Here is a 25,270-nt window from a genome sequence, read left to right as displayed (position 1 = left end):
CAGAAGAAGAGAGAGGGCTGGCTGGGCAGGCAGATGCAATCAGTGCTGATTAGAGTTAAAAGTATGCTCTAGGTAAATCCCTGGATGACCTAATGCATCATCTTAATGGGCTGGGAAGGCAAGCAGGAGTGCTCACAGATCTCACTCTATGGGCCCCTCGCTGTCCTAGCGGGGAAGAAAGCACAGACTGGGACCCCACGGGGCTCTTTGTCCTCTGCACACAGCCAGTCCCCAGCTTGCCCCAGACCACAGCCACACCCTCACCCCTGCCTGCAAGGCAGCCTTGGAGGGCCAACGGCTCCCCTTGAGCTCAGGTGGTTCAGGTGGCATGAGGAGCTGAAGGCTGCAAATTCATACCTTGCTCAGACGTATGCTGGGCGGGGCTAGAGTAAAATACAGACGTGGCCCTGGACTTGGGGAATCAGAGGCCAAGGGGCCGATGCCATCCCAGCGGCATGACCTTGAACACACTGCCGCCCTGGGCATCCTCCTCTGCCCAGTGAGGGGCTGGGCTGCGTGGTCTCTGACGTCTTTCCCGGTGCTGACATTCTGGGAATCTATGAATGTTATTAAATTCATGAATCGGCTTCTTTGCCTGGAACAAGTCGGCTTAAAATACATGCAAATTGCACTAAGTATAGCTGTTTCCTTGCTGAGGAGGCAGTCTGGCATATTTACATAGTTTGAAATTGGCTGCGGGATGCACGGGGTGGGAGCAGAACAGGCTCTGAGGCCAGGCTCTTAATGCGAGTGGAGCTCTGGACTGTTCCCAGACTGGAGTCCTAAGGCCTGTCGTTAGCAGGGAGGGGGAAGGGAGCTGCTCTTACTGGAGCCTAGATGGGCCAGGATCCATTCTGGGTGCGCATTCTCTATGATCTTATTGAATCCTCACAGCCATCCTTGAGAGGGAGTATTACTGTTCCCATTTAGTCGACGAGAACGCCAAAAACTCTAGCCTGCCCAAGGTCACGTAGAGAGTAAATGTGGAGGTTAGAACCCAGGTCTGGCCCACTCCAAAGCCCACATATTCTCTACCACACTGGGCCAGGCAAGGCTTCCTCTTCACATGCCCAGCTCAGCCAGACTCCCTGCACTTCCGCTGTGCTCTTGTGGGCCGGTGCTGAGAGTCTTCATTCATTCGATCAACACATGGCCGGCCACTGCTGGGTGCTAAGCTCCATTCTAGTGATTCTGCAGTAAACAAGACAGATGGGGAGCTTACCTTCTAGTGGGAGTGTCAGAAAATAAACAGGGGAATACATAAATGAAACGAATTGCAGATTGCGACGGATGCTAAGAAGATAACAGACAGAGTGTGGACACCAAGAATGCCAGAAGCCCAGTCTGAATGGGGGCTGCATAGAAAGGGGGACCTGCCTGAGACGGTGTCATTGAAGCTGAGAACAGAATGAGGCCCATGGTGAAGGCTGAGCCAGCAGCTCTGGGATCCAGTCTCAGCACCGGTCAGCTGTGTCACCTTGGGCAAGTTGCTTACTCTTTCCGAGCTTCTGGCTCTCATCTGTGAAAAAGAAGTGAGAGAGGGGGACTGCGAGAATTGTAACAGTGGGTATAAAGCACCCACCCTACTGCCCGGCGTGGAAAAGGCCCCCATTGTTACTGTGATTGTCACTGTACTTTCTGATCCGGGCCTGGATCACTCTTGGCACTGAGGCTGTGGGATCGAAGCCCTCTGGCTAACCCCAAAGACCATCAAGCCTGGTGGGCAGATACGAGGACCAGGCCGGGAATTAGGGTCCCGGTTCCAGGCCTGGCTCTAATACCTGCTGCTTGGTGACCTTGACAGGTCAGGGAACACACGAGGTCTCCGTGAGTCCCCTTCCTGCCTCCCAGGATGGTTGTGGCACATCAGGGTATACAAAAGTGCGTTGAGCAGCTCTGCCTCAATCCAGCTCTCTTATCCAACCAGCTGCATGACCTTGACAAGTTTCTGTGTCTCCGGGCCCCAGTTTTCTCACATCTGCCAAGGGGTACTAGAATACCTACTTTGGGGTCACTGTGAGGTGCAGATGAGATGTAGAACGTGACAGTATGGTGGCCCCTCCCTTATCCATGGTTTTGCTCTCTGTGGTTTTATTTATTTTTTAATTTTTTTAAAAAGATTTTATTTATTTGACACAGAGAGAGAGAGAGTGAGAGAGGGAACACAAGCAGGGGGAGAGGGAGAGGGAGAAGCAAGCTTCCTGCTGAGCAGGGAGCCCGATGCGGGGCTCGATCCCAGGACCCCGGGATCATGACCTGAGCCAAAAGTGGAAGCTTAACTGACTGAGCCACCCAGGCGCCCAGCTCGCCATGGTTTTAGTTACCCTTGGTCAACCATGGTCTGTAAGCAGGTGATGACCTCCTGACATACCTTAAGAAGGTCAATAGTAGCCCTCACTTCATCTCATCATGTCAGCATTTTGTCATCCCACAGCATCACAAGAAAGATGAGGACAGCCCAATACGGTATTTTGAGAGAGAGAGAGAGACCCACATTCACTTAACTTTTACTACAGTATTTTGTTATAGTTCTATTTTATTACTGGTGATGGTGGTTAATCTCTTACTGCGCCCAATTTATGAATTAAACTTTATCACAAGTGTGTACGTATAGGAAAAAACGGTATATATAGGGTTCGGTACTATCAGCAGTTTCAGGCATCCACCGGGGGTCTTGGAACACATCCCCTGTGGATAAGGGGGGACCACTGTACTCCGAGTGCTGTGCAGCCTGGCTTGAGCTAGGGTCGCACTCACCCCCACCTCCCAGAGGGAGGGCACGTTGGCCAGGGGCTAAATTGGAGATACTTTTGCGATGAGGTCAGGGACTGGGTCTCACCAGAGAGAGCGAGCAAGTTCTCCATAGATGTGCAAATGACTGGTTGAAGTCAGTGTCCTATGTCGTTCACCCTGAGGAAAAGGGGACTTAGGTCTGTACCTGTCTCCGTACAACCGGAAGGAAGAGAGGAAATCCAGCAGTCTCCCCCCCGCCCCGCTGTGAGCCAGTGAACCCTCACAACATTTCACAGAGAAGATGGCTCAGGTTCAGAGAGGTTAAGCAACTTGCCCAGAATCACACAGCCTGTAAATGAATGTAACTCTGGTTCTGTCGGACTCCCAAAAGCAGATCCTGTTTTGTGGCGTCTGAAGCTTTTTCAGTTTTGGTGGGGGGACAGGAGATGAGGGAGAAAAAGGAGAGGAATCTTGAAGACAGACATTTTATAAGAACACAACATTTGGTAAGAGAGTAAATATTGGTCTAGAATGTAAAGAAAAGAAGGGGCAAGTGAGGGCCTGCAAGTGAGGGCCCTTGAAGCTTCTCCATCAATTCAGAAAATATCATGACCCTACAGTTGCTCATAGAAATCCCTAAGGATCAACCCTCTGGGCCTAGAGGACATCACCTCATTGAAGCCCTTCATTTTCCAGGAGAAGGAACTGAGATGAACTAATGCGCTTTCACACCTGAAATCCTCACCACAGATGTGTGGTGCATCACGGAGAAAACACAGCTCACAGCATCAGACATATCTGGGTCTGAGGCCCCGTGCAGCACTTGCCTAGTGATGGGAACCTCTTTGATCCTTTGTTTCTCCATCTGTTTAAACAGGACGCTAATACCTACCTTATACGTATGACAGGTGATGAACCTCCAGTTCAGATGAGCTGCTGCATGTAGAAGAGTCGTATAAAGAGATGAAGGACCCAGGGCACATCTCAGCCACACTGTAAGGGGGTCCTGGAGCAATGAGCACTGCAGCTGTCATCTGGGAGGGGTGGGTAATATGGGCTCACTGCTGCCCTGCCTGCTCCATCAGCTCAGTGGGGACCCTGGGGGAAGGAGTGGGGAAGAAAGGAATGTTGCTAGAGGGAATAGCTGGAGGAGAGGGGGTCCCTCGGGCAAACTCCTGAGCTCCCTGAGGGTGATCTGGGGAGATGCATAGGAGGGTCGGGGGGAGGAAGGTCCCATGGCTCTCTTGATAAATGATGGGTCATGGAGATAGCACTGGACTGGGATTCAGGCTCCCTGGGCTCTTGGTTTTATCAACCACTCACTTGGTGCTCTTGAACAAGTCCCTTTCCTGTGTCTGATCTCCATGCTTGCCCTGATTTTCTCTTTGTTCATGGCTGAGGCAGCTCACCTAAGCCCCAAGCATAGTTTTATATCTGTGTAGAAACAAAAGATGTGTTATTTTGGGGGGAGCCCTGGAGGGAGGCAGCTGTGGGCCTGGTAGGGGGGCTCTGGCTAGAAAATCTCCATGTATATCCACCCCTGGGGGGCCCCATGGACAGTGTGTGGCCCCATTTTAGAGATGTGGAAAGACACCAGTGTCTCAATAAGCCCGTTTGGAGAATAGCAAGGAGGAGCTCAGGGAGGGACCCAAGGTCGGCACCTCATCCCACAGAATGGAGCCTTTCTGATCCCAGGAGGAAGAGCTGAGCTTCTCCACGCCCCAGGTATGACTGTATCCGGGCCCCTAAGCAGTGTTTGAAATCTATTAGGTTGTCTTACTTCCGGGTCTCCCGGGAGGAAGCCTCTGCCCTCAGGGGTGCAGCCTTCTCTGGAATCCCCACGGTTCTTTCCTAGTCTTGGTAGATTCTGGACTAGCTCTCAGCACTGTCACCCCACTCTGCACCTCAGTCTGGGCCCCAGGAGGCAGGTCCCCTATTCGTGATCTTCCTCCTTTCCCAGGAGCCCTAGCTGTTCAAGCCCCAACAGGCTCTGCGCCCTAAATCCCATGGCCTAGGACTGGCCTGGCCTGCACTCTTCCCAGAGTCTGGGTGGCCAGTGGCAGAGCCAGCCAGTCCTGCTGGATGGGACCCAGGGAGTGGCGAGTGAGGCTAACTCCCTCTGACAAGCCCAGGAGCTGCGCCCCAGGGGCTAGCCAAGACACTCCTGCTGGCAGAGCAGCTGGTCAGATTGATCTCCTAATTAAATCAGGGCCAGGCCTGACTGACTGTCTGGGCTCCGACCCTACTTGGGCTCTGGCCCTTGGCTCCCAGGACGGGCCAGGTTTGCCTCTGAGAAGGCGGAGGGTTTATGATTGGGTGGAGATAGGCCATGGGGCATCTTAGGAGAGGGCTGCTGTGATTCCATCTGTGGCTCAAGAAGGCCCCCTCAACAGTGCCAGGTCATCCATAGCTAGGACTGGGGGAGGGGGCCAGGCTAGAAGGTGCAGACCCTGAGATGAACACCTTGGCAAGTGGTGTCTTGATCAGCTTGTATGGATTTCTCCATCACAAGAGAGGGCAGCTCTGTGATGGCTGATGCTCAGGCCAAAAGCTTGGAGTCATCCTGGATGCCTTTGTTTTTCTCAGCCCACCAGCAAATCCTGTTGGCTCCATCTTCCTACATAGGACACCGAGGTTAGCTCCAGAATCCACCTGCTTCTCCCCAGCCCCTCTGCTGCCACAGCCCTCCATGCTGCCAGCCTCTCTTGCCTGCTTCATCGTAGCCACCTTCTTGCTAGTCCTCCTGTCTCCATCCTTCCCCGCTATGGACTATTCTACACATAGCCGCCCGTGTGATCACAGAAAAGCATGTCTAATCAATTCCTTTCTCTGCTGAAAAGCCTTCTGTGGCTTCCAGGATGGAATCCAGAGTCCTTTCTGGAGCTACAAGGACTTACAGGATCTGCAAACCCCCATGTAATCCCCATTCCCAAGCTTTGTGGTTTCGTTTGCTGCCACCTTCCCCTGCCCATTCAACCCTGGCCTCCAAGGCAGGCTCTCTCTTGCCTGGAGCACTCTGGCCCTGTGGTGCCCTGAGCCTGGAATGTTCTTCTCACATCAGTCTGCACAACCACCTCCTTGGCTTCCTTGAGGTCTCTGCTTAGATACCACCTTATCCAAGAGACCCTCCCTGCCCACCCAGCACACAAAAGCCCCCTACCATCACTCTCTAGCTCCTCAAGCCCCACGAGAGCAGGAGATGTTACTGTTTGGTTTATCGATATATATTCCCAGACTAGCAAGGAAGGGGGTTCAGTTCTTTGCATTCCTCATAAAATCAAGGAAGGTGTTGGAACAGGATAGGGGTTTCATTCATGCTGCCTGACTCTGTGTGTGTCTCCCTTGCCAAATGCTATGGCTCTTGACTTCTTTTGAAGAAAAAAGGTGATGCACTTCGCTTGATTGACGGTTGACAGACTAGCATTCCAATTACTGATTTGCTCTGTAGCCTTAAGCAAAAGGCTGTCCCTGTCTGGGCCTCAATCTTCTCATCTATAAAATGAAGGAGTTGGTCTAGTCCTTGTCTAGATCTGACAATCCAGGATTTTATTACCTTCGACCTCCCCACCCCTCGCCTCACTCTTGGTGACAACAGATGTGAGTTCTGGTTTTTGCATCCAGCTGGGGGTCCTTGGCAAGGTTACCATCGTTTCAATGCCTTGGTTTCCTCTTTTGTAAACGAAAATGCCTGCCGGGCTGGCTACCCCATACATGTATCATGAGGCTCAATAGATGAGAAATTGCTGTGGGGTCTGGGTCATGAATGAGAGGGAGACTTAGCAGCATGAGCTTTGGAGCCACCTGGCCCTGGTTCACATCCTGCCACTGCAAGTCACGAAAGGTTCCCTTGTCTATAAAATGGGGATAATTAGTGTCTAACACATAGTGTAGTCACAGGGATTAAATGAGTTAATATATGTAAAGTGCTTAGAACAGGGCCTGGCACAGAGTAGGTGCCATATAAACATTTGCTTTTATTACCCATTCGTGGAATCATTCCTTCCTTGTGGTGCAATCATTTCTCAAGAGCTTCTTCATATCCTATTCCTGGCTCAAGGTTCATGCCCTTCCCTTCCGCAACTGAATTTTTTCCTCCCCCTTTCCCTTCTGAGGGGAGGGGCGGTCTTACCCTGAGGTCTTTTTAGCTCAAGGAGGGCGCCTTATTTCCCTTGGCCTCCCAGAGTCTCACACAGTACCTGGCACATAGTGGTTCTCTGCAAACACTCACTGAGGGGACGAGCAGTGAGGAGGCCCCAGCACTGGGCAGCATCTGTTAAATCCTGGTTACCTGTCAGGCTCCCTGAGAACAACAACAGTTCCACGGGGTGGGTGCTATCACCCCCCCTTGTCGATGAGCAAGTTGGGACTCCTCAAGTCCAGTTACCCAGACAGAAACCAGCGCTGGGATTCCGAGGCCGACCTGCCAGTCCAGTGCTCAGGCTCCTTGCCTCCTGGAACACTTCTTCCCCCAGAGTGGAAGGTACTACTCAGTGAGCACTTACTGTGTACCAGGCGCTGTGCCAGGTGCCTTCCAATACACATTTCATCCTCACGGCTGCCCTTGAAGAGCATTATCCCCTGACCCCCATCTCTGCTTTATAAATGAGGAGCTGGGGTCAGGCTGTGTGAGGGAGGAGGGAGGCTGGGGGAGGGGTACAGAACCCCCTAGACTTCCTCCTTTCTCTAGATCAGGAGCTGAGGTTCAAGGGAAGAAAGCTTTTTCAGGAACTTTTAGTATAGCAATTGCTCGTCCACACCTTGCAGCCTCGTGAATCTCGTTGACAAAAACACCTGAACAGGGTGATCCGATTCCATTGCACCTCGTAATCCCTAGACTTCTGGACTCTTCCTCAAGATGCTTCCTTCCTATATTTTCCCGGAGGCTCCCAGAGACCAGAGGGCTCAGGCGACAGAGTTGCAGTCCTTGGTGGTTTTTGCTGCAATGTCTTTGTAAGACCCAGCTGGAGTTGACTGCGCCAAGGGGGCTGTGGTGTCATGGCGAGGGGGCTAGATTTGGTTTCAGTGGCTTCCAGCTCTCTTGGATCTGTCCTATTGGGTCCTTTCGAGCTTGGGCAATTACTTTGCCTCTCTGAGCCTCAATTTCCTCATCTAAAAATTGAGAAAGTGACAAAGACCTCACAATTATTGTAAGGATTCAATGCGATAAGGCAGGCAGATTCTCCAGCACAATGCCTGTGCATGGGTGCCTTACATTTTGGTCAGATCTGAATTGTTTATTCAGTCAGCATGTTTACTGAATATCCACTCGCCTAAGGAACCCTTCTTTGTCTTGATTTGATAGAATTCAGGGTCAAGGGCTTAGGTTAAGCTAAGAATGATCAATGCAGGTCCTAGGACTTTGTGAGGATTTGTCTGATTGTGTGTGTGTGTGTGTATGTGTGTGTATAACCCAACCCTGACTCCAAGGCCCAGCATCTTATTTTTTAAAAATTTTTTTATTTATTTCAATTCAATGTAATTAACATATAGTGTATATTAGTTTCAGGGGTAGAATTTAGTGATTCATCAGTTGCATATAGCACCCAGTGCTCGTTACATCAAGTGCCCTCCTTAATGCCCGTCACCTAGTTACGCCATCTCCCACGCCCACCCCTCCAGCAGCCCTCAGTTTATTTCCTATGATTGAGATTCTCTTATGGTTTTCTTCCCTCTCTGATTTTGTCCTATTTTTCCTTCCTTTCCCCTATGTTCCTCTGTTTTGTTTCTTAAATTCCACATATGAGTGAGAGCATATGATATTTGTCTTTGTCTAACTGACTTATTTCACTTAGCATAATACCCTCTAGTTCTATCCAGGTCATTGCAAATGGTAAGAATTCATTTTCTTTGATGGCTGCATAATATACCATTGTATATATAGACCACATCTTCTTTATCCATTCATCTGTCAGTGGACATCAGGACTCTTTCCTTATTTTGGCTATTGTGGACATTGCTGCTATGAACACTGGGGTGCAGGTGTCCCTTCAAATCACTATGTTTGTATCCTTTGGATAAATACCTAATAGAGCAATTGCTGGGTTGTAGGGTAGCTCTATTTCCAACTTCTTGAGCAACCTCCACACTGTTTTCCAGAGTGGATGCACCAGCTTGCATTCCCACCAACAGTGTAAGAAGGTTCCCCTTTCTCCACATCCTCTCCAACATCCGTTGTTTCTTGACTTGTTAATTTTAGCCATTCTGACTCATGTGAGGTGGTATCTCATTGTGGTTTTGATTTGTATTTCCCTGATTCAGAGTGAGGCTGAGCAGTTTTTCATGTGTCTGTTAAGGACCGGCATTTTCTAAGGCACTAAGATCTCTTCAGTCTTGGAATTTGGGAAGCCTGTAGGAACCATTTAGATTCTAGTCCCTTGGGAAATGGGAAGGGTTTGGCCTGGGGGCTGCTGTGGGGCTGGGCAAGCTTTGGAGGGCAACTTCTCTGGGACCTGTGGAAGTGTGTGCAGTGGACAAGGCATTAGGAGTTGCAGGGCACCCTGACCCTGGACCATTTGCCTCCGGTGATTCAGACCACCTGTATGTAAAGACCAGTCTGACCCCAGAAGTGGAGATTAGAGGTCTCTTGTAGGGCCAGAGAGAAATACAGAAGTAAGGGAGTCCTAAACATGGCCATATCTTTGCTGTCCCAATGACATGAATATCTTGGCCACCATTGTGATGATGTGATGTAAATAGTCATTGATTCAATGAATATTTATTGTGCCTGGCACTGTCTCAGATGCTGGGGATTCAAAGATTAACGAGACACTTAAAGATGCCTGGTTTATGCTGGGAGAGAGAAGGCACCACAAGCCACCAACACAGAATGGCTGTGGTTTTGCTTCTCACATGGTTGTTGGTAGCTCCCCAAATGATCAGTGAAATAGTGTATATCTTCGTCAGAACAGACATGGGAAGAGGCTGATTTTCCTTGGTACGGAAAGCCATGCAAGTGGGAGATTTCCCTTCTAACTTCGCTACAAATCATTAAGCACGGAGCTCTGGCTAGTGGTCAGGATGGAATAGGTACTGAGCCAAAAAGCCTTGATCTTTTTTTGATAAGCCAATCACTTGTGGATGTGTTGCTTACTGGCCTATATGAGGAGTGGGTGTGAGGGGTGGCCTAAGGGAACAAAAGGGAGAGAAAATCAGAGCTGACAGATTCAGAAATGTCCAGGCCTTCTCTGGTCAAAGAGAGGCAGACTTACCTCATTTGCCTATCATTTAAATAGCACTGATTTCATATCAGAATATGAGGTCTTTTCCCCACTGCCATGCTAATCCAGCTAGGGAAAGAAACTTCAGGTCTGAGGCCCAAGCACCGCTAGAAAGAGATGTCCTGGGAGTGGGGTCTGGTCTAGCTCTGTGTTGGGCACTCACTCACTGTGGGTAAAGTTTGTCTTCCCCTGGAAGGCCCATAAGCGCAGAGTATCCTAAGCACCAAGTGCAAAAATATTTTTTTGAATAAATGAATTTTTCCTGAACAAATGACAGTGACTTTGGGACAATTACTTTTCCTTCCTGGGCATTGGGGAGAAGGTGTGGGATGTAAGTCTGACTAATGGTTTTGACAGCTGTGGACACTGTCCATGGAAAAATGACCACACCACAATGTGTCATACAATTCTGGGAGTTTTCTAGACCCTCTGAAGTTAATTCTTGTATCTCTTAGCCCAGATTGGGAACCCCTGGACCAGAAGAAGTTGAAAATTCTTTGCCTTTTACATCTCAGATTCCTAAGCATCCTGGCCCACTTGGGTCTCTCAGGCATAGGAATCTAAGAGAGAAGATACATTCACTATATTTTTGGGGTTCCTACTATGTTCCAGGTGCTCATTTAATCCTCACAAGATAAGGTAGGCATCATGGTTCCTTTTATAGAGATGAAGAACCTGAGGTCAAAGAGAGTGAAATGGTTTCCTCGGAGCTGGGATTCAAACCCAAGCCTCTGGCCCCAGGACGAGGTGGGCTCGCACCCCACCTGATTAAGTGCCTCTCTTCATTGGGAGGCACCAGCTGGGCAAAGCCCAGAGCCCCAGCCTTTGTGGTGCACCGTGCACAGGGCAGGTGCCCCAGGCCGGGCAGGGAAGGGTCCAGTGCGCTCAAGTCTACACTTGAACTAGCAGAGCCATCCCTGCCACAAATGGCAAAAGGAAGGGGGACCCTGGTGTTGTAGCTTCCACACAGCCCCACTCCCTTTCACTTCTCCCATTGACATATCTACCTAACAAAATCTAAATGGTCGGGGTCAGACAAAACTCTCTCCAGCTCCCATCCCCCCGCCTTTAAAGGCAGGAGTTCTATGTCTCGCAGGAGAAAGTGGCAGGAGGGACCGGACCTTGGGAACCCAATTCAGTTTCCCATTTCTTTGGGGGCCAGGAGACCTATTAGGCACTATTGGTCTGCTTGGGGCTGTTCTGACGGGTCTAGAGCTCTTCTGGGTACTTCCCGGTTCCTACTCCATGCCAGAAGAAATGCCCACTGCAGCAGCTGCAGTCCCAAACAGCTCTCATCTCTTTATCACCCTCTGCCTTGTCACTGTAGGACCTGCTGCCCGGAAACAGCACCTTCTGCAGGTGAGATCAGGGTGGGGGGGGCCAGTTTCTTCCGTTGGTTGGTTTCCTAGAGGCAGAGTATGGCAGACCACGAAGGGGACATCATTAACAAGAGACTAAGGGCAGGGTAGAATGTGCTTGCTGGTGGCCGAGGGCAAGGACTTCTCTGTTGTCATACCCCACACCAAGGCTATTTTTGAGCCATCTGAATGCTGGGGAGTCCAGGGAGGGACTAGATTAGCCCTCAGAAGAAATCAGACAGATGTGCCTCAGCAGTGTGTGTGTGTGTGTGTGTGTGTGTGTGTGTGTGTGAATATCAAAATCTTTTCCCAGGAGGTGCCACTGCGTCACTGCATGGCTGGAGATCCAGGGCCCTCCTGGGGAGACAAAGGTAGAAGGTCCTCCTCACTTGAGTGCTGAGAGTATGGTTGATCCAGACCCCTGGGCACCAGCAGGAATGGGCAGAGGTGGGTGCAACTGGAGTTAAATGAGTCCCAGGGGTCTGACTGCCTTTGGTCTTCAAACCGGGCCCCCCCTTCCCCACACATCTCCCCAGCTCCACAGAAGATGCAAGAAGCACTGATCTAATGTGGGACAGGAGCTCAGACTCACCCACCCATTGTCCCATCCACATTCTCTGCTTCGTGTGCACTGGGCCCTCAGGCAAGGGCGGGTGGGCACAGGGCCAAGGTGGCCCCAGATGCAACCAGGGGAGCCCTCTTCCATCCTGCCCTGGTCTCTGGCTGGGCCCTCCCAGCCGCAGAAACTGGAGTGAGGGTGAGGTGAGCTCAGGTGCACGTTGTAGGGACGATAATCCGGTCAAGCAAGCAAGAAGGTGGAGACCATCTGTGTCTGTCAAAAATTTTATTTCTTCATTTCACACAGAATGATGTTAAAATAAATCCTCAGTAATATATATATTTATATACCTATTTACTTGTGTTGATATTTACAAAAGACTGTGGAGCTCTCTGAAGTCTATGTACACCCATAATCAGGTGGACAGGCGATGTTCATTGAAGCATTTATATACACACATATGTATAACCTATGTACAAATATCAGACTCTACTGACACAGGAACTCTCAGCTGCAGAAGTCCTGGGTGGGGCAGTGTTGGTGGGGCTGAAAGCTTCCAGAATGTCAGCAAGAATGATAATACCTACACATCCTGTGCAATGCACTTACAGCTGGTGTCTCAATTTTCACGGAGCAAACAGTTAAATGCCTCCCTGACTCCCATGAGTCTTCCCCGCAAGTCCTGCTCCGCCTTCAGCTCCCATTGGTCCCCAGCCTCTTATCACCATGGAGACCACGGTTCCCTTTCGGCATCATCCTTACGAAGCTTTACCATCAGCCTTGGAGTCCCTTCTCCTATTGATCCCAGGGAGGCTTATTTATCTGCCTCAGCTTTTCGAGTTTTCAGCAATTAGTAGAGACAGGACACGGGAGGGCAGCTGCGGAGTCATGCATGGGCAGCAAGGAAGCCGGTGCAAGCCCTAATTAGAGTCTCTGCTGCATGAGCCTAAGTGAGCGGCCATTTCCATGTTTTATATATGTGTGTGATATATATAAAATCTCCAGAGACATATCAGCACATAAGCACACAGGTCTAGAGAAGGAAACAGCATCCTGCACTCATGAGCTTTACAGGTCCGTCCCTGCTGAAAAGTGGAGTATCCTCCTTGATGGCTGGCACCATTAATTCTGAATGTTCCAAGATTACCTTTAGTGGAGAGAGGGGTGCAGGGATGCAGAAACCCAGGCAGGGGCCAATTTGGCCAGGGCACTCTTTGCTCAGCAGGCTGGAGCTAGATCATGGGACTTTCCAGCTTCCTGGGGCCCTTCAAATGAGGGAATCATCCAAGCACGACAACAAAAGGAAACTGGGTCGCCGGATCCCACGTGAAGGCGGAACTGGGGCAAGCACAGAGCATGTTCAGACCCTCTGGAGCTGACACTCACCCTCGCCAACACCAGCTGGGACACTCTTGCTCTTCTCCCCCATGTCCTAGCCTGCAGCTCTTTGCTCCTTTCCAGCCCTACCTGGCAGGGCACAGTCCTTGCCCTGCACTTCACAAGCGAAAAAGGCAGTTACGTCAGCAGCTGATGTGGAAAGTGCATGGTAGCAAAGTGGGCCCCTGAATATTCCCTTCCTCCCAGCCCTACCTCTCGCTCTCTCCAGCAGCCCTTGTACAAACAAGGCAGCCAGTGTCTAGGGGATCCTTTTTAGGGAGAAGCAGGACTTCCGAGCCTCTCCCGAGGGCTGAGAAGAGACACAGGACTGAGTCCTCTGGGTAGCTACCGAAAGTCCAACACAGCCACACCTATGCTGCCCTCAATTATCTAGATGATGCAGCAGCTGTCCACATTATTATGTAACCACACCTGCCCTGTGCATCCGTCACTGGAATGATGCAGGGAGTTCTCAGCTGCAAACTCATCTGGAACATATCTGACTATTTTAGGAGTGCAGAGGAGCAAAGAGTCATATCTGTTTCCACGCCGAGGTTCATGCAGTGTAAGAAGCAGTCATCCAGACAGGCTGCCTCGGCTGCCCCAGTTTGCCCGCTGGTCATGCTAAGTCTGGGTGATGGGCTTCTCCCACTGGGTCATGGCCAGCTTGGCTAGATTGGAGGACTGCTGTGGGTGGTGGGAGGTGGCAGTCACCCCTGCATGCCCCAATTACCCTGGAGAGCAGTGAGGAATCCCTCCCACCCTCATCCAGGTAGATTGTGCACAGTCACATGCAGGACGTGAGGTTGGAGCTTGCTCCCATGGGTCTAACATGCGGCTGGGTAAGATGGAGAGTGAGAGCGTGGTTCAGCTCAGAGCTAGCTGTTTCTCCAAAGAGCCCAGGGACTTATAGCTGCTCTCCTGCCCAGACCCACAAGCTACATTCGGTCAGGACAACACGGTGGGTTTGTTGCTTCCGTTGGTTATCACACATCTCGCCTTCCACGGGGCAGAGGTGTTCTTTAGTTCTTCATCAAAAATGTTATGTGCAGATCTCCTGAAATTCAAGTCTAGGACACCACCCATGGCAAAGAGAAAGCCTCACAGAACAGTCCTGGGCCACTCGATGTCCTTGAGCTTTCCACCCCACCCCCACCCCACCCCCCCAATCCAAAAGTTGGAATAACTTTTTTTGGCTTCAGCGATGAGGTTACAGCCAACCTGGGCAGGCAGAACAAAGGATAAAGCACCTGGCCCTTAGATCAGACTTCCCTTTTATCCCTGAGTCAGGCAGCCACCTGGGAGGGAGAGGAGAGAGGTAATCCTGGAGCCTGATCGTTTGTTATGAAAGAATTGCCTTCTAGAGAGGTTCCTACATAGAAGTAAGAGAGCTGAACTGGAGAAGTGGTTAAGAATGCAAAGGGATGGCATTTAAAAATTCAAATAAATGCAGTTTATTCCTCGGATTGCCAAATTTATTCCACATTAGCGAAGCTAAGGGGGTCGGTCACTGTATAATTTTTGAAACAATGGTATACATATATACATATACACAGATATATGTATATATGGAAAACCTCTGATAACACAGGACCAACGAACCCAAACCTCAATTAACGCAAGCATTACGTTTTCTTACTATACTTTCCATAGAAAGAGGCAAATGACAGCAAGGGCATTATCTGGTGAGCCAGGATGTGCCCAAACGGCCAACTTCCGGTATGCCTTGCGGCCGGCGTACATTCAGCCTATCTCTTTGGTCTCCTCCGTCTGCACTTCCGTATGATGAGCGCTGAGGTTTACAGTGTTGACCCTGAGCAAATGCAAGGTCTTCTGTCGTCTTCAAACACTCTACTTGCTAAGGCAGGAAAGTTTATACTAACCTACTTAGGAAATGGGTTGCTTTTTTTTTTTTTTTCAATAGCAAAGATTGAACCCAGACACAGGGTCCCATTCCCACTCAAACCACCATAATTGTAAAGCAATCGGGACGTTCCCTTCCCTGAGGATTTCCCCGTCAGTTAACAGTACAGTTTTGCTGTATACATGTGTATAGAGCAAGGTACATAGAGAAGGAATGGACTAGGACCCTGGGGTTGCCAGCCTTTCTTGATTGTCCAGTCTGAATATCTAACCTTACAGATTTTTTTTTCAGGAGAGGGGGATTCTTCTGAAGCCCCCAGTAACGTGTGCAAATATTTGTGCAACTGCACACGGTAGTGGGGTGGTGGGGCTTTTGCTGCTCCAATGTCATGCCCTAACCACCCACTTTCTACCCCTCTAGACCTCTCCCCCCAGTAACTTGCTTCCCTCCACAGCTCTCATGGAGTCCCTTTTGGGGAAGCAAGCCAGCTTATTTTGAAGGACAGCCAGAGGGCCCTTCCCCAAATCTGCCCAGGCTACTGCTCCCAGGTATGAACCTCCAGGCCACATTCCCCCAGCATCCACCTCCCTGGGGGGCGGGGGAGGGAAACAAATGGATCAAGTAATGGCTTTTAGTGCATGGAAGTGATCTGTAATGGCTCAGGATGCTTTATTCTTATCTATTGGTAAGTGCTTTCCTGCAGGGTTCCATTACACCCTGCCAGATTGACTGAGAGTCAACGAGATGGGCTGGCGTGAGGTCACCCAAACTCAAGGTTGCAGGGCCTACAGGTTGTGAGAATGCCCTGGCAGACAGGGGTAGGCAGGAGGGAGAGAGGGACTGAGGTGCACACAGGGACAGAGAGCCGTGCACGTGGGAAAGAGAGCGACAAAGAAAGCCTTCTCTCGGACCTTCCTCATGCATACGTGCATACATGCATGCATTGCACCTCTGCAGAGGTTTACCTTCCCAAGGAGGGTCAGAGCCCCTGAGGACAGGGGTCGTGTGAACATGCGGGAGGAAGAGGGAGCCACAGACAGGGAGCTAATGCCCTGAAGCCAAGGGCATTATCTGATAATCCAGGTACTATCACTTTTCAGTCCTGAGAACATGGTTTTGAAATAGCTATTGCTAAAGAAAACAGTCACTATTTAGTTTATTGCACATTTCCTCGTTAAAAATACTCGAACACAAACTAGGAGAGATGGAGCTGAGCTTTGGCGGGAAGGGAAGCAGAAAAAAGAGAAAAGTGATCTAGATCGGTTTGAGAAAGAGACCCATCCCAGCTTGTAGAGGATCCTTCCCCTCCCCCAACCCTGCTTGCTGCTTTGATGAGGAAACGGGGCTGGTCTCAACAAGGGCGGACTCTGAAGATACAGATGATGGTCCTGCTAGCCACGTGGACACCTCCCAGCATCCAGCACCCTGCTAGTTGGCTCAGGTGGCTAACGATGTTAGAGGTTAAGGTCACGCGTTCAAACCTGGCAATGGACACTTTGCCGAGGCTGGGGGACCTCTTCTGGGTAGCCAAGGAGCAGCCCAGGCATTACAGCTTATGTGGACCAGCCTCTCAGACCAGGCAGCCATCACCCACATGGAGGCTGTTACGATAATGGCCCCCAGGAAAGCCAGAGCTGGAGCAGAGCTCACCATCCTCACCCCTGGGTAAACCATTCAAAGCCCCATGCTCCTCCTGCCTGCCGTGGGGGCTATGGTGCTACCCTCATATGCAATATGCAAACTGTCCTACCGTCTCCTTTGGGGGAAAGTCAGCCTCCACCTCTTCTTCTTTCCTCCCCTACTGTGGGCCACACTATACCCCCACCCTGAGACTCTTCAGAGGGCACTCCCTCTCTCAACATGGGTTATCATTGATATTTTAGGCAGACTCTGAGGAAGTAAGTTGGCCAAAGTACTCACTACGACGGAGTGAGAGATCCAGGGACAGCAGATAGGACGAGCCAGTCCTGCAAGCCTCCCCACCTGAGACAGCCACATGAGCACTCAGGCCAACAAAGCTCTCATGGAGTCCTTTCCACATCCAGCCAATGGAGTTTGGAGGCACACTCCCTGGGGGCTCCTTTCAAAAGGCTAACCTCCTGGTGACATGCCTATTCCATCCTCAGAAGCCCAGCTGAGAGGGACAGAGGGAAGCAGAGAGGAAGGCAGACAGTGTGTCCGACACCATGGAAGCTTCAGGAAGCAGAGAGCCTTAATTATGTCCTCAGCTAAGTTTCAGCTCCTGCAGAGTTTATGCTGCAATTTGACCCTCTCTTCCTGATCATCTCCCCACCTTTCCTGGACTTCTTTCTCTTTAGCCTCCTGAAAACTCTAACATACTTGAAAGTTTGAGCTCATGGAGACACCTGCTGAACCTGAAGGGAGAATTGCTCCCTTGACTTGGGAGCGCGCAAAAGGCCTGGCGTCTTGCCCTGAACATGCACACTGGACCCCATGCGTCCATTCCCTGCTGCTGGTGCTTCCTCCGTGGAGACTGGGAGCTGTGGCCATCGTTAGGAGGGACATACCTGGGAGGGCCACAGGAGTAAAGACGGACATGCCTGAGCCAATGCCTGACTTCAATTCCCAATTTCCTTCTGAGGTGACACCTTGGCCAACAAGCACCCAGCTACCAGTGGGAAGCAGCAGCTCTGTGCGCCAAAGAGGAATCTTATGAAGCATTTAAATCTGGCCTTAGAATGCAGGATAAAAATCAGGCCTTCTAAAAAATTGTTGCTTGCTTGTGTGGCATTAGGTTCCCATCCTCAATCGTGTTTTTCATAAGCTGAACTAGCGAGCGTTTCCTCAAGGCGCAGCAAATTGGATGGGAGGCAGGGCATCCAGGTAGAGACCCGGCGAAGGAGAGGAGCATGCCTGGGATTGGACCCCCATAAAGGGGACTCAGGAGTTGACCCCACTGGGCTTATGCCCAAGAGCAAGTCAGATGCACAAGCAAGGAAAGGGGGCTCATTTTAAGAGACAAGTCTTAAAATGAGTGTGGTCTCGACTTTCTCTGACCTGCCCCTGACAAAGCCATTGGTAATGGAAGGGCAGTGAGGTCTGAGGACTGACAGAATGTTGGGGGCATCTTCACTCCGGTTTTGGGCTCAGGACCCTGCAGTTTCTTGAGCCATCACTGCTTTCAAGAGAATGGAGCTGAATCTAGAGATCCCAGGGGTTGGGAGTAGGGGAGCCTGGGCAAGGGGGTTGTCTATGTGGACTTGCTCCAAAGGCTAGGGGATGGCAAGGAAGTGTGTGTTAATAGGCTGCTGGCTGTCCCAGGTCCTTCCATACCCACATTTCTGGTGGGAGGAAGGTGAATAAGGAGAAGCCCTATGAGACTCCCAGTCTTAATCCGAGATCTGCTTTAACAATGGTGGCTCATCTTTTTGCTTTAAACCTCAGGGGCGTTACTTCTCTGAAATCTGGAAGTGGGAGAAAGAGAAGAGGGTAGAAGAAGAGGCTTCTTGAAGGCTATTGGGGGAGTACAGATGCAGGCTAGGGAAAGGTGGTGAAATCTTTTGTTTGTGCCTACTGATTTAGAGCTTTGGGGGCAGAGAGAGAGAGCTGAGTATAGGTGTACCCTCCATGTGAATTATGTGTGTATGTGCTTGGGTGTGTGTGCTGTATGTTGTGTGCCTCATATGAGTAAATGCATTGTGTGTATAAACTGAGTTTGTGTGTATTTGGTGGGCAGAAACAATATAAAATATCCTTGGTGTCCTGTGTATACATACCCATTGTGTTCATGTGGTTTTTATGCATTTTGCATCTGAGTTGTGGTTGTGTCCTTGTATGTGATATGCGTAGATCTTCTGTGTTATGTTCTGTATTGGTAAGTATGTTCTAGGTCTGTGCTGAATATGCCTATTTTGGAGACAGCTGTAGTTACAGATCATCTGTGTATGCCCTTTTCAGTAATTGACCTCTGTGCATTTTGTATTAGTGTGCGGCAACAGTGTATCTATTTTGCGGTGGGTGTGTATGCATTGTGCCTGCACCTGTGGATATTTTATAGTTCCCCCTCGCCCCCGCCCCCGCCAAGACCAACGGGATAGGAGATCTCCCCCCTGACCGAGGCCTTGGGTATGGGTTGTTTTACCATCTGTTTCCCAGGGTCTGCGCCCTTCCCACCCCATGTCTTGGAAATTCAGCACCACCTCCCATGAAGGAGAGGAAGAGAAGCATAGAGGCTTCACGCTGGGCATGGGGCGTCCTGCAGATCCCTGGGGATGTGGGTGACCAGGACCTAATGAGCACCCTGGGCCTAGCACCCTGAGCTGGTGCCCCACCCCCAAGGTAACTGTAGGAGCTAAACAGCCAACAGTGAGGCTAGGGCTGGAGCCGAGGCTGGGCGACCTGACCACACAACTCACTGTGTTTGGGAAATACAAGCTATTATGTCAAAAGGTGAGGAAGCCCAGTCTGGAAGGCGGAAGCTTCCCCACCTCAACCCATTCCAGGGCCAGCCTGAACTCCACCCTTAGGCAAAGTGCTCATTCCCTCTCAATCTGTCCCAGGGCACGGAATGATTATTTAAGCAGCTCTGGTTGCCAGTGCAATGGGGAGAGAGTTTGAGCTGGGCCATTGAAATGATGCCCGTGGATCATCTAGTGTCTCCATCCCTTGGCCAGGGACTTCTGGAGTTTCCACACTGAGGAAGCTCCCTTCAAGTCTAGACCTGTGGCACTGGGTCCCTGGTTTCAAGAAGGAGATCCATTCTGGCTCTTTATGGAAAGGGTCATTAAAGTGACTGATGCAGAGCCAAATGACAAGAAAAACTGAGGAGGGCGGGCAAAGATGAGAAGGGAGATGATGGAACATGATGGGCTGTAGAGAAGAGGCCTGGGGCGGGTGTGGCCCAGGGCAGCTGGAGCCGTGAGGGCCATGGGCCCTTGTGTACTCGGTGAGACAAGCTTCAGCCATGGGGAACTGAAGCTGCAGCACATGGAGGGCAGAGAGACAATTCTAACATCTAAGAATCCATGAAGACTGGAGTGTCTGAGGCAATGGCAGCAAACCCAGTCCCAGTGGGGTTATCAATGAGACAAACCAACCCATTAGGCCGCTCAGACAACCAACCCACCAAGCAGTGGATTTGCTCCTGAACCTGAACTCCAGAGAATGAATATGTGTGTGTGTGTGTGTGTGTGTGTGTGTGTGCATATATACATACACACACATATGTATGTATGTATATAATACATAATATATACATACATACGCTAGTGCACATAGTCAAACACATGCATAAATTGCCCTGTGTCAGAAATATTGCATAAGCTTATACAAGGTTCAAATGCAATTTCTTCTATAGCTAGCTAGGTAGAGGAACTCGTGAAAGAGATACTCATATATTTATATACACTGGATCCACAAATTCGCCTGTCCTCGGGACCAGGTGCCCTGGTCAGCTATAGAGTCATGCCCATGACTAAGTTCAATCGTAAGGTACAGTTATGTGAGGTGTTTGGGGCACTGCTTTCCCTGCTCCCTTTCCAGGCTTTGCAAAAGGTCTGTGCCCCGACGTAGAAGAAGGGGGATGGGGTCGGCTGGAGAGCCGGAAGTCGTGGTTCCCCATTCCAAATAGTCTCTTCTTCTTCTTCTTTTTTTTTTTTTCTCCTGACTGAGGGCTTTTGTCCTCTGATGGGGAAAAAAAAAACCAAAAAAAAAAAAAAAAAAACCAAAACAAACCCCTAGCTCCGTGCCACTCCGGGGCTATTGATACTCTAACTATGAATACTGTGTAGGCTACTAGGAAAATAGGTTATCTCCTGTGTTTTAACTACTGAGATTCATGCAACACACACCCATGCAGCTCTATCGCATCACTGGAAACTGCGCTGTGGTGTCAGGGCCACCAGCACCGCGCTAGGAAAGCAGGTGTCTGCGAACTCCAGCGTAACGCAGAAATCGGGCGTGTTTTGTGACTCCGAAGCCTGCAAAAATGGTGAGGTCCGAAGCTGAGAGGTCCCTTGGTCCATTAGCTTCTCCCCATCGGCCTAAGGGTGAACGTGCAACTGGACAACTTGCCTTTGGTCATCCTGACTGTCCCTCCCCCTGGGGTTCCCCCACATCCACACTGCAGAGAAAAACCAAAAGCAGACTTTTCCGTTATGAAACACAAGCCTCCGGAGCACCCATTGGGCAACTGTAATTCACAAACCCCAGCCCGTGACACAGAAAGTAATTCTAATACGCAAGACTGTGTGTTCTTTTCAATGCAAAAATGGGAAATGACCTTTTGAATAACTCCTGGTGCTTTCAAGCTAAGCCACCACGGTTTTCCTCTGTGAAGGGGGAGGTGGGCTCATATGGGACCAGGGGCTTGGGGGCCCGGAGGCTCGGGAGGGGTGGGGTGCGTCTCCCCGGGTATTGTGCGCGTTTAATTCGGGAGGGAAGATGGTACAGATGGGGCGGGTTATGTATTTGCTAAGAGGTGGCCCCAATGTGTCTTTCTGAAATTCTGGCTCCATAGGTGACTCTCCTGTTTAGAACCCCCTAGGCCAGTGATGAAGATTTGCATGAAAGCCAGGGATAGATATTCTGTGTTCTAAATCAAAAATCAAAAGATCAAAAGTCACTTGCACTATTTGCTTTCCATGCAGAACCAGATACACACTGTAGAACACACTGACTACAATGCAGGCTATTTATGCAGTATCTGCAGTATTCCATGGAGCTGCGGGTAGGTTAATAGGTTTCAATCAGACATCAGTTAACATTTTGGTAATATTCACATAGTTTGTATTAGCCAAAGTGCAGTTGGCCGTTTTCAAGTTTTCCTCTCTAAAGTCCTCGTTACTATTGTTTACCCCCTCCTGGATCTCCATGTAATCGGACTTACTAATGGTAGAGGCACTTCTACTTTTCTTCAGGTCAGGGGAGGATGGGATCTTTGGACAGCTCGTCACTTGCAGGTACTGGGCCTGCTCCTCTCCCTCTGTCTCCCGGTGGTAGAAGTAGTTGAAGTTGGACACTATGACGGGGACCGGTAAGGCAATGGTTAACACACCTGCGATTGCACAGAGGGAACCCACGATCTTTCCCCCAATGGTAGTTGGAACCATGTCTCCATAGCCTACAGTTGTCATGGAGACGACTGCCCACCAGAAGGCATCCGGGATGCTGGGGAACTGGGACTCTCGCTCATCGGCCTCTGCGAAATAGACAGCACTAGAGAAAAGGATGACCCCGATGAAGAGGAAGAATATCAGGAGGCCCAATTCTCTCATGCTGGCTTTGAGGGTCTGACCTAGAATCTGGAGACCTTTGGAGTGTCTAGACAACTTGAAAATCCTAAAGACTCTTACCAACCGGATGACACGGAGGATGGCCAGCGACATGGCCTGCTGGCCCTGCTGGGCATCCTCCGGCTTCTCAGCCAGCTCCGTCCCCAGGGTGATGAAGTAGGGGATGATGGCCACGATGTCAATGATGTTCATGATGTTGGTGAAGAAGCCGGCTTTGCTGGGACAGGCAAAGAACCTCACCAAGAATTCGAACGAGAACCAGATGATGCAGAGGGTCTCTACGATGAAGAAAGGGTCAGTGAAGGAAGTCGACTGCTGGTAGCCGATCGTGCTGTTGGAGTAGGTGTGGAAGGTCATCCCACTGCCGTGCATGTCCTCGTTCTCATCCCGGAAGATGGGCAGGGTCTCCAGGCAGAAGCTGACGATCGAGATCAGGATCACCATGACAGATACAATAGCAATAATCCTGGCAGGCCCTGAGCTCTCTGGGTATTCAAAGAGAAGCCACACCTGCCTCTGAAACTCATTTTCGGGCAGAGGACGCTCTTCCTCTTTGATGTAGCCTTCGTCTTCCCGAAACATCTCCATCGCTTCTTCTCCCAGCTCATAGAACCGAATTTCTTCGGAGAAGATGTCCAAGGGCACGTTCACGGGCCGCCTCAAGCGGCCCCCAGACTGGTAGTAGTACAAAATAGCGTCAAAGCTGGGCCGGTTCCGGTCAAAAAAGTACTCGTTTCGGAGGGGGTCAAAGTACCTCATCCGCTTCTTTGGGTCCCCTAAGAGGGTCTCTGGAAACTGAGCTAAGGTCTTGAGTTGGGTCTCAAAGCGCAGCCCCGAGATGTTGATGACCACTCTCTCACAGCACTCGTGGTCGGCCTCGGGGTCGTACGTGTCCTGCGGGGGCCCGGGGAGGGCGGCAGCCTCATCCGCTGGCTCTCCGGTGGCCACTGTCATAATTGGGGCTGAGAGAAGGGCCTCACACTATGCCTTCCAGCTGCCTGGTGGCAGGGAGCTCAGGGTGCTGCTTCCGGCCCCAGGAAACACAGAAGCATTGGCCTGGGGTCCTGCAGGAGAGCCCCGAGGGCTCGCTGAGGACCAGAGACACAGCCTCCCTCGGCTGAAAGACAGAGGCAGTTAAGGCCGTGAGACCACTCAGCACTGGCAGCCCGACCTGGGTTGCTGCTCCTTGTCTCCTATCTTTGAGCCAAGAGCTCAGAAACATCACCACCACCACCACCACCACCACCACTAAAAAGCAAAACTTACCTTCACTTTGTAACCTGGCTGGGGATCAGAGGCAAGCAGGTGGCAGTCTCTCAAGAACGGTCCAGATTGCCCTGTGCTGGGGGAAGGTGGCTGGTACAGGCCCCCTCTGCACCACACGGGCTTCAAGGAGCAGCACAGCCCCATACTAGAGGCTGAAAGGAAGCCCTCTCCCAGGCACTGAACTAATGTCTTGCAAATACCTGCCCCCAGGGAGGTATTCACAGTGGTGGATCTTGGGCTTGGGTCTCCCTCACTGCCCCCACTCCAGTGACTCGACATATGGCTGTTATTAAAAATAGATTGATTTACCTGGCAAGGCAGGAACCTGAAGCTCTCTTCCTGGAAGAGCTGATCAGATACCGTGGGAATCCTAGATACACAAATAGGCAGCCCGATACACAAATCACGTCTTCTCACTTGAGCGAGAAATAATGGTGAGTCATTCTGGGCAGGAGGGCAGGCTCCAGGTCCTGGAGGTGAGCTCCAGAACTGCGCTGGCCTGGAGGGGCAGTGGAGGGTCTGGCCAGGGGAACGTGGGGCTGGAGGACGCAGAACTTGGGTCTGGAGCCTTTGGAAGGAAGGTGGCAAGATGCGAAGTCCTCCTGGCTGTCCTCAGGTGTGACCTTGCCTGGAAAAAACAGCAGCAAGGTGGAACCAGGGCTTTTGGGTGGCAGGTGCCAACATTTAGGAGGGCTCTGGCGGCTTTCCTTCCATGCCCACCTTCCATGCTGGTGTCACACCTGAGGACTACCCCTCAGCCTCCCTGCCTCCTCTGGGCAGGCTTCCAACAGCTGGAAGCTTTTTCTCCCAGGGAAGGAGCCTTCAGGCCGGGCTGGGCCCGCCTCCTCGGGGGCCTGCCAGGGCTGAGCCAGATCTCCCTCGGTCCTCAACAGCCATCAGGAGGGACTCTGGGCAAAGCCCTCCAGCCCCCAGGTCAGGACGCTGCAACTCCCAAGGGGAGGGCTTCCTCCACTGCAGCCCGACTCTAAGCTCTGACCCCGGCAAGGTCCCGGAGGAGGAAGAACGCCTTCCCCCCTGCCCCCCCACAACCTCCCCGACGCATACGCCTTCAGAGCCCATCTAGGGAGACTCCTCACACAGAAAGGTCGACTCTCCAAAAGCTGGCTGGCTTGCTCCCAAGACTTACTCTCCCTCGGGGATCCCTGGGGTGGAGACTTCGCTCTGAGCAGGGTGGCATGTGATTTGGGCAGGCGCTCGACCACCGATTTCTCCCCCAAGAGAAAAGCCCTCACATCTCCTCGGCAGGGAGCGCAGAACGAACGCCCGGCCAGCCTGGCTGCCAGGCGGCTTGGCAGCAGCGAGAGGGGGAGCCTGGAGGAAGCCGGCTTCCGGGCTGGACCCTGCCGGCCCAATCCCGCCGGCCCCGGGGCGGGGAGGGGTCCGGGCCCTCTCCCCATCGCCCCGACTCCGGCCGGGATTCCGCCAGGCGCGCTCCGCGCCCGGTTCCGCGCCGGCGGACCAGACCCACCAGCAGCTGGCCGCCGCGGCAAGCGCCGCCTTAACCCCTTCCTGCCCGGCCGCTGCGGGCCCGAGCGCAACCCGGTTCTCTCGCCCCTGGGGTCCATCTCCACCCGAAAACCCGGGAGCCCGAACTCTGGGGGTGGGGAGGAGGGTGCTGCCCC

General features: G+C 51.4%; 1 protein-coding gene across 1 annotated transcript; it reads right to left on the bottom strand.

Moving 5' to 3' along the window:
* Positions 1-21,749: 21,749 nt before the first annotated feature.
* On the bottom strand, positions 21,750-23,315 carry KCNA2 (potassium voltage-gated channel subfamily A member 2). The gene has a single exon (XM_028102060.2). It carries the CDS (start codon positions 23,313-23,315, stop codon positions 21,816-21,818), a length of 1,500 nt encoding a protein of 499 aa, XP_027957861.1. The 3' UTR covers positions 21,750-21,815.
* Between the last annotated feature and the right edge of the window lie 1,955 nt (positions 23,316-25,270).

The sequence above is a fragment of the Eumetopias jubatus genome, unplaced genomic scaffold (genome assembly GCF_037043125.1).
Source record: "Eumetopias jubatus isolate StellerSeaLion01/CBP00866 unplaced genomic scaffold, mEumJub1_p1.0 scaffold_4, whole genome shotgun sequence".
Lineage (NCBI taxonomy): Eukaryota > Metazoa > Chordata > Mammalia > Carnivora > Otariidae > Eumetopias > Eumetopias jubatus.
This window is presented reverse-complemented; position numbering and strand designations above follow the sequence as displayed.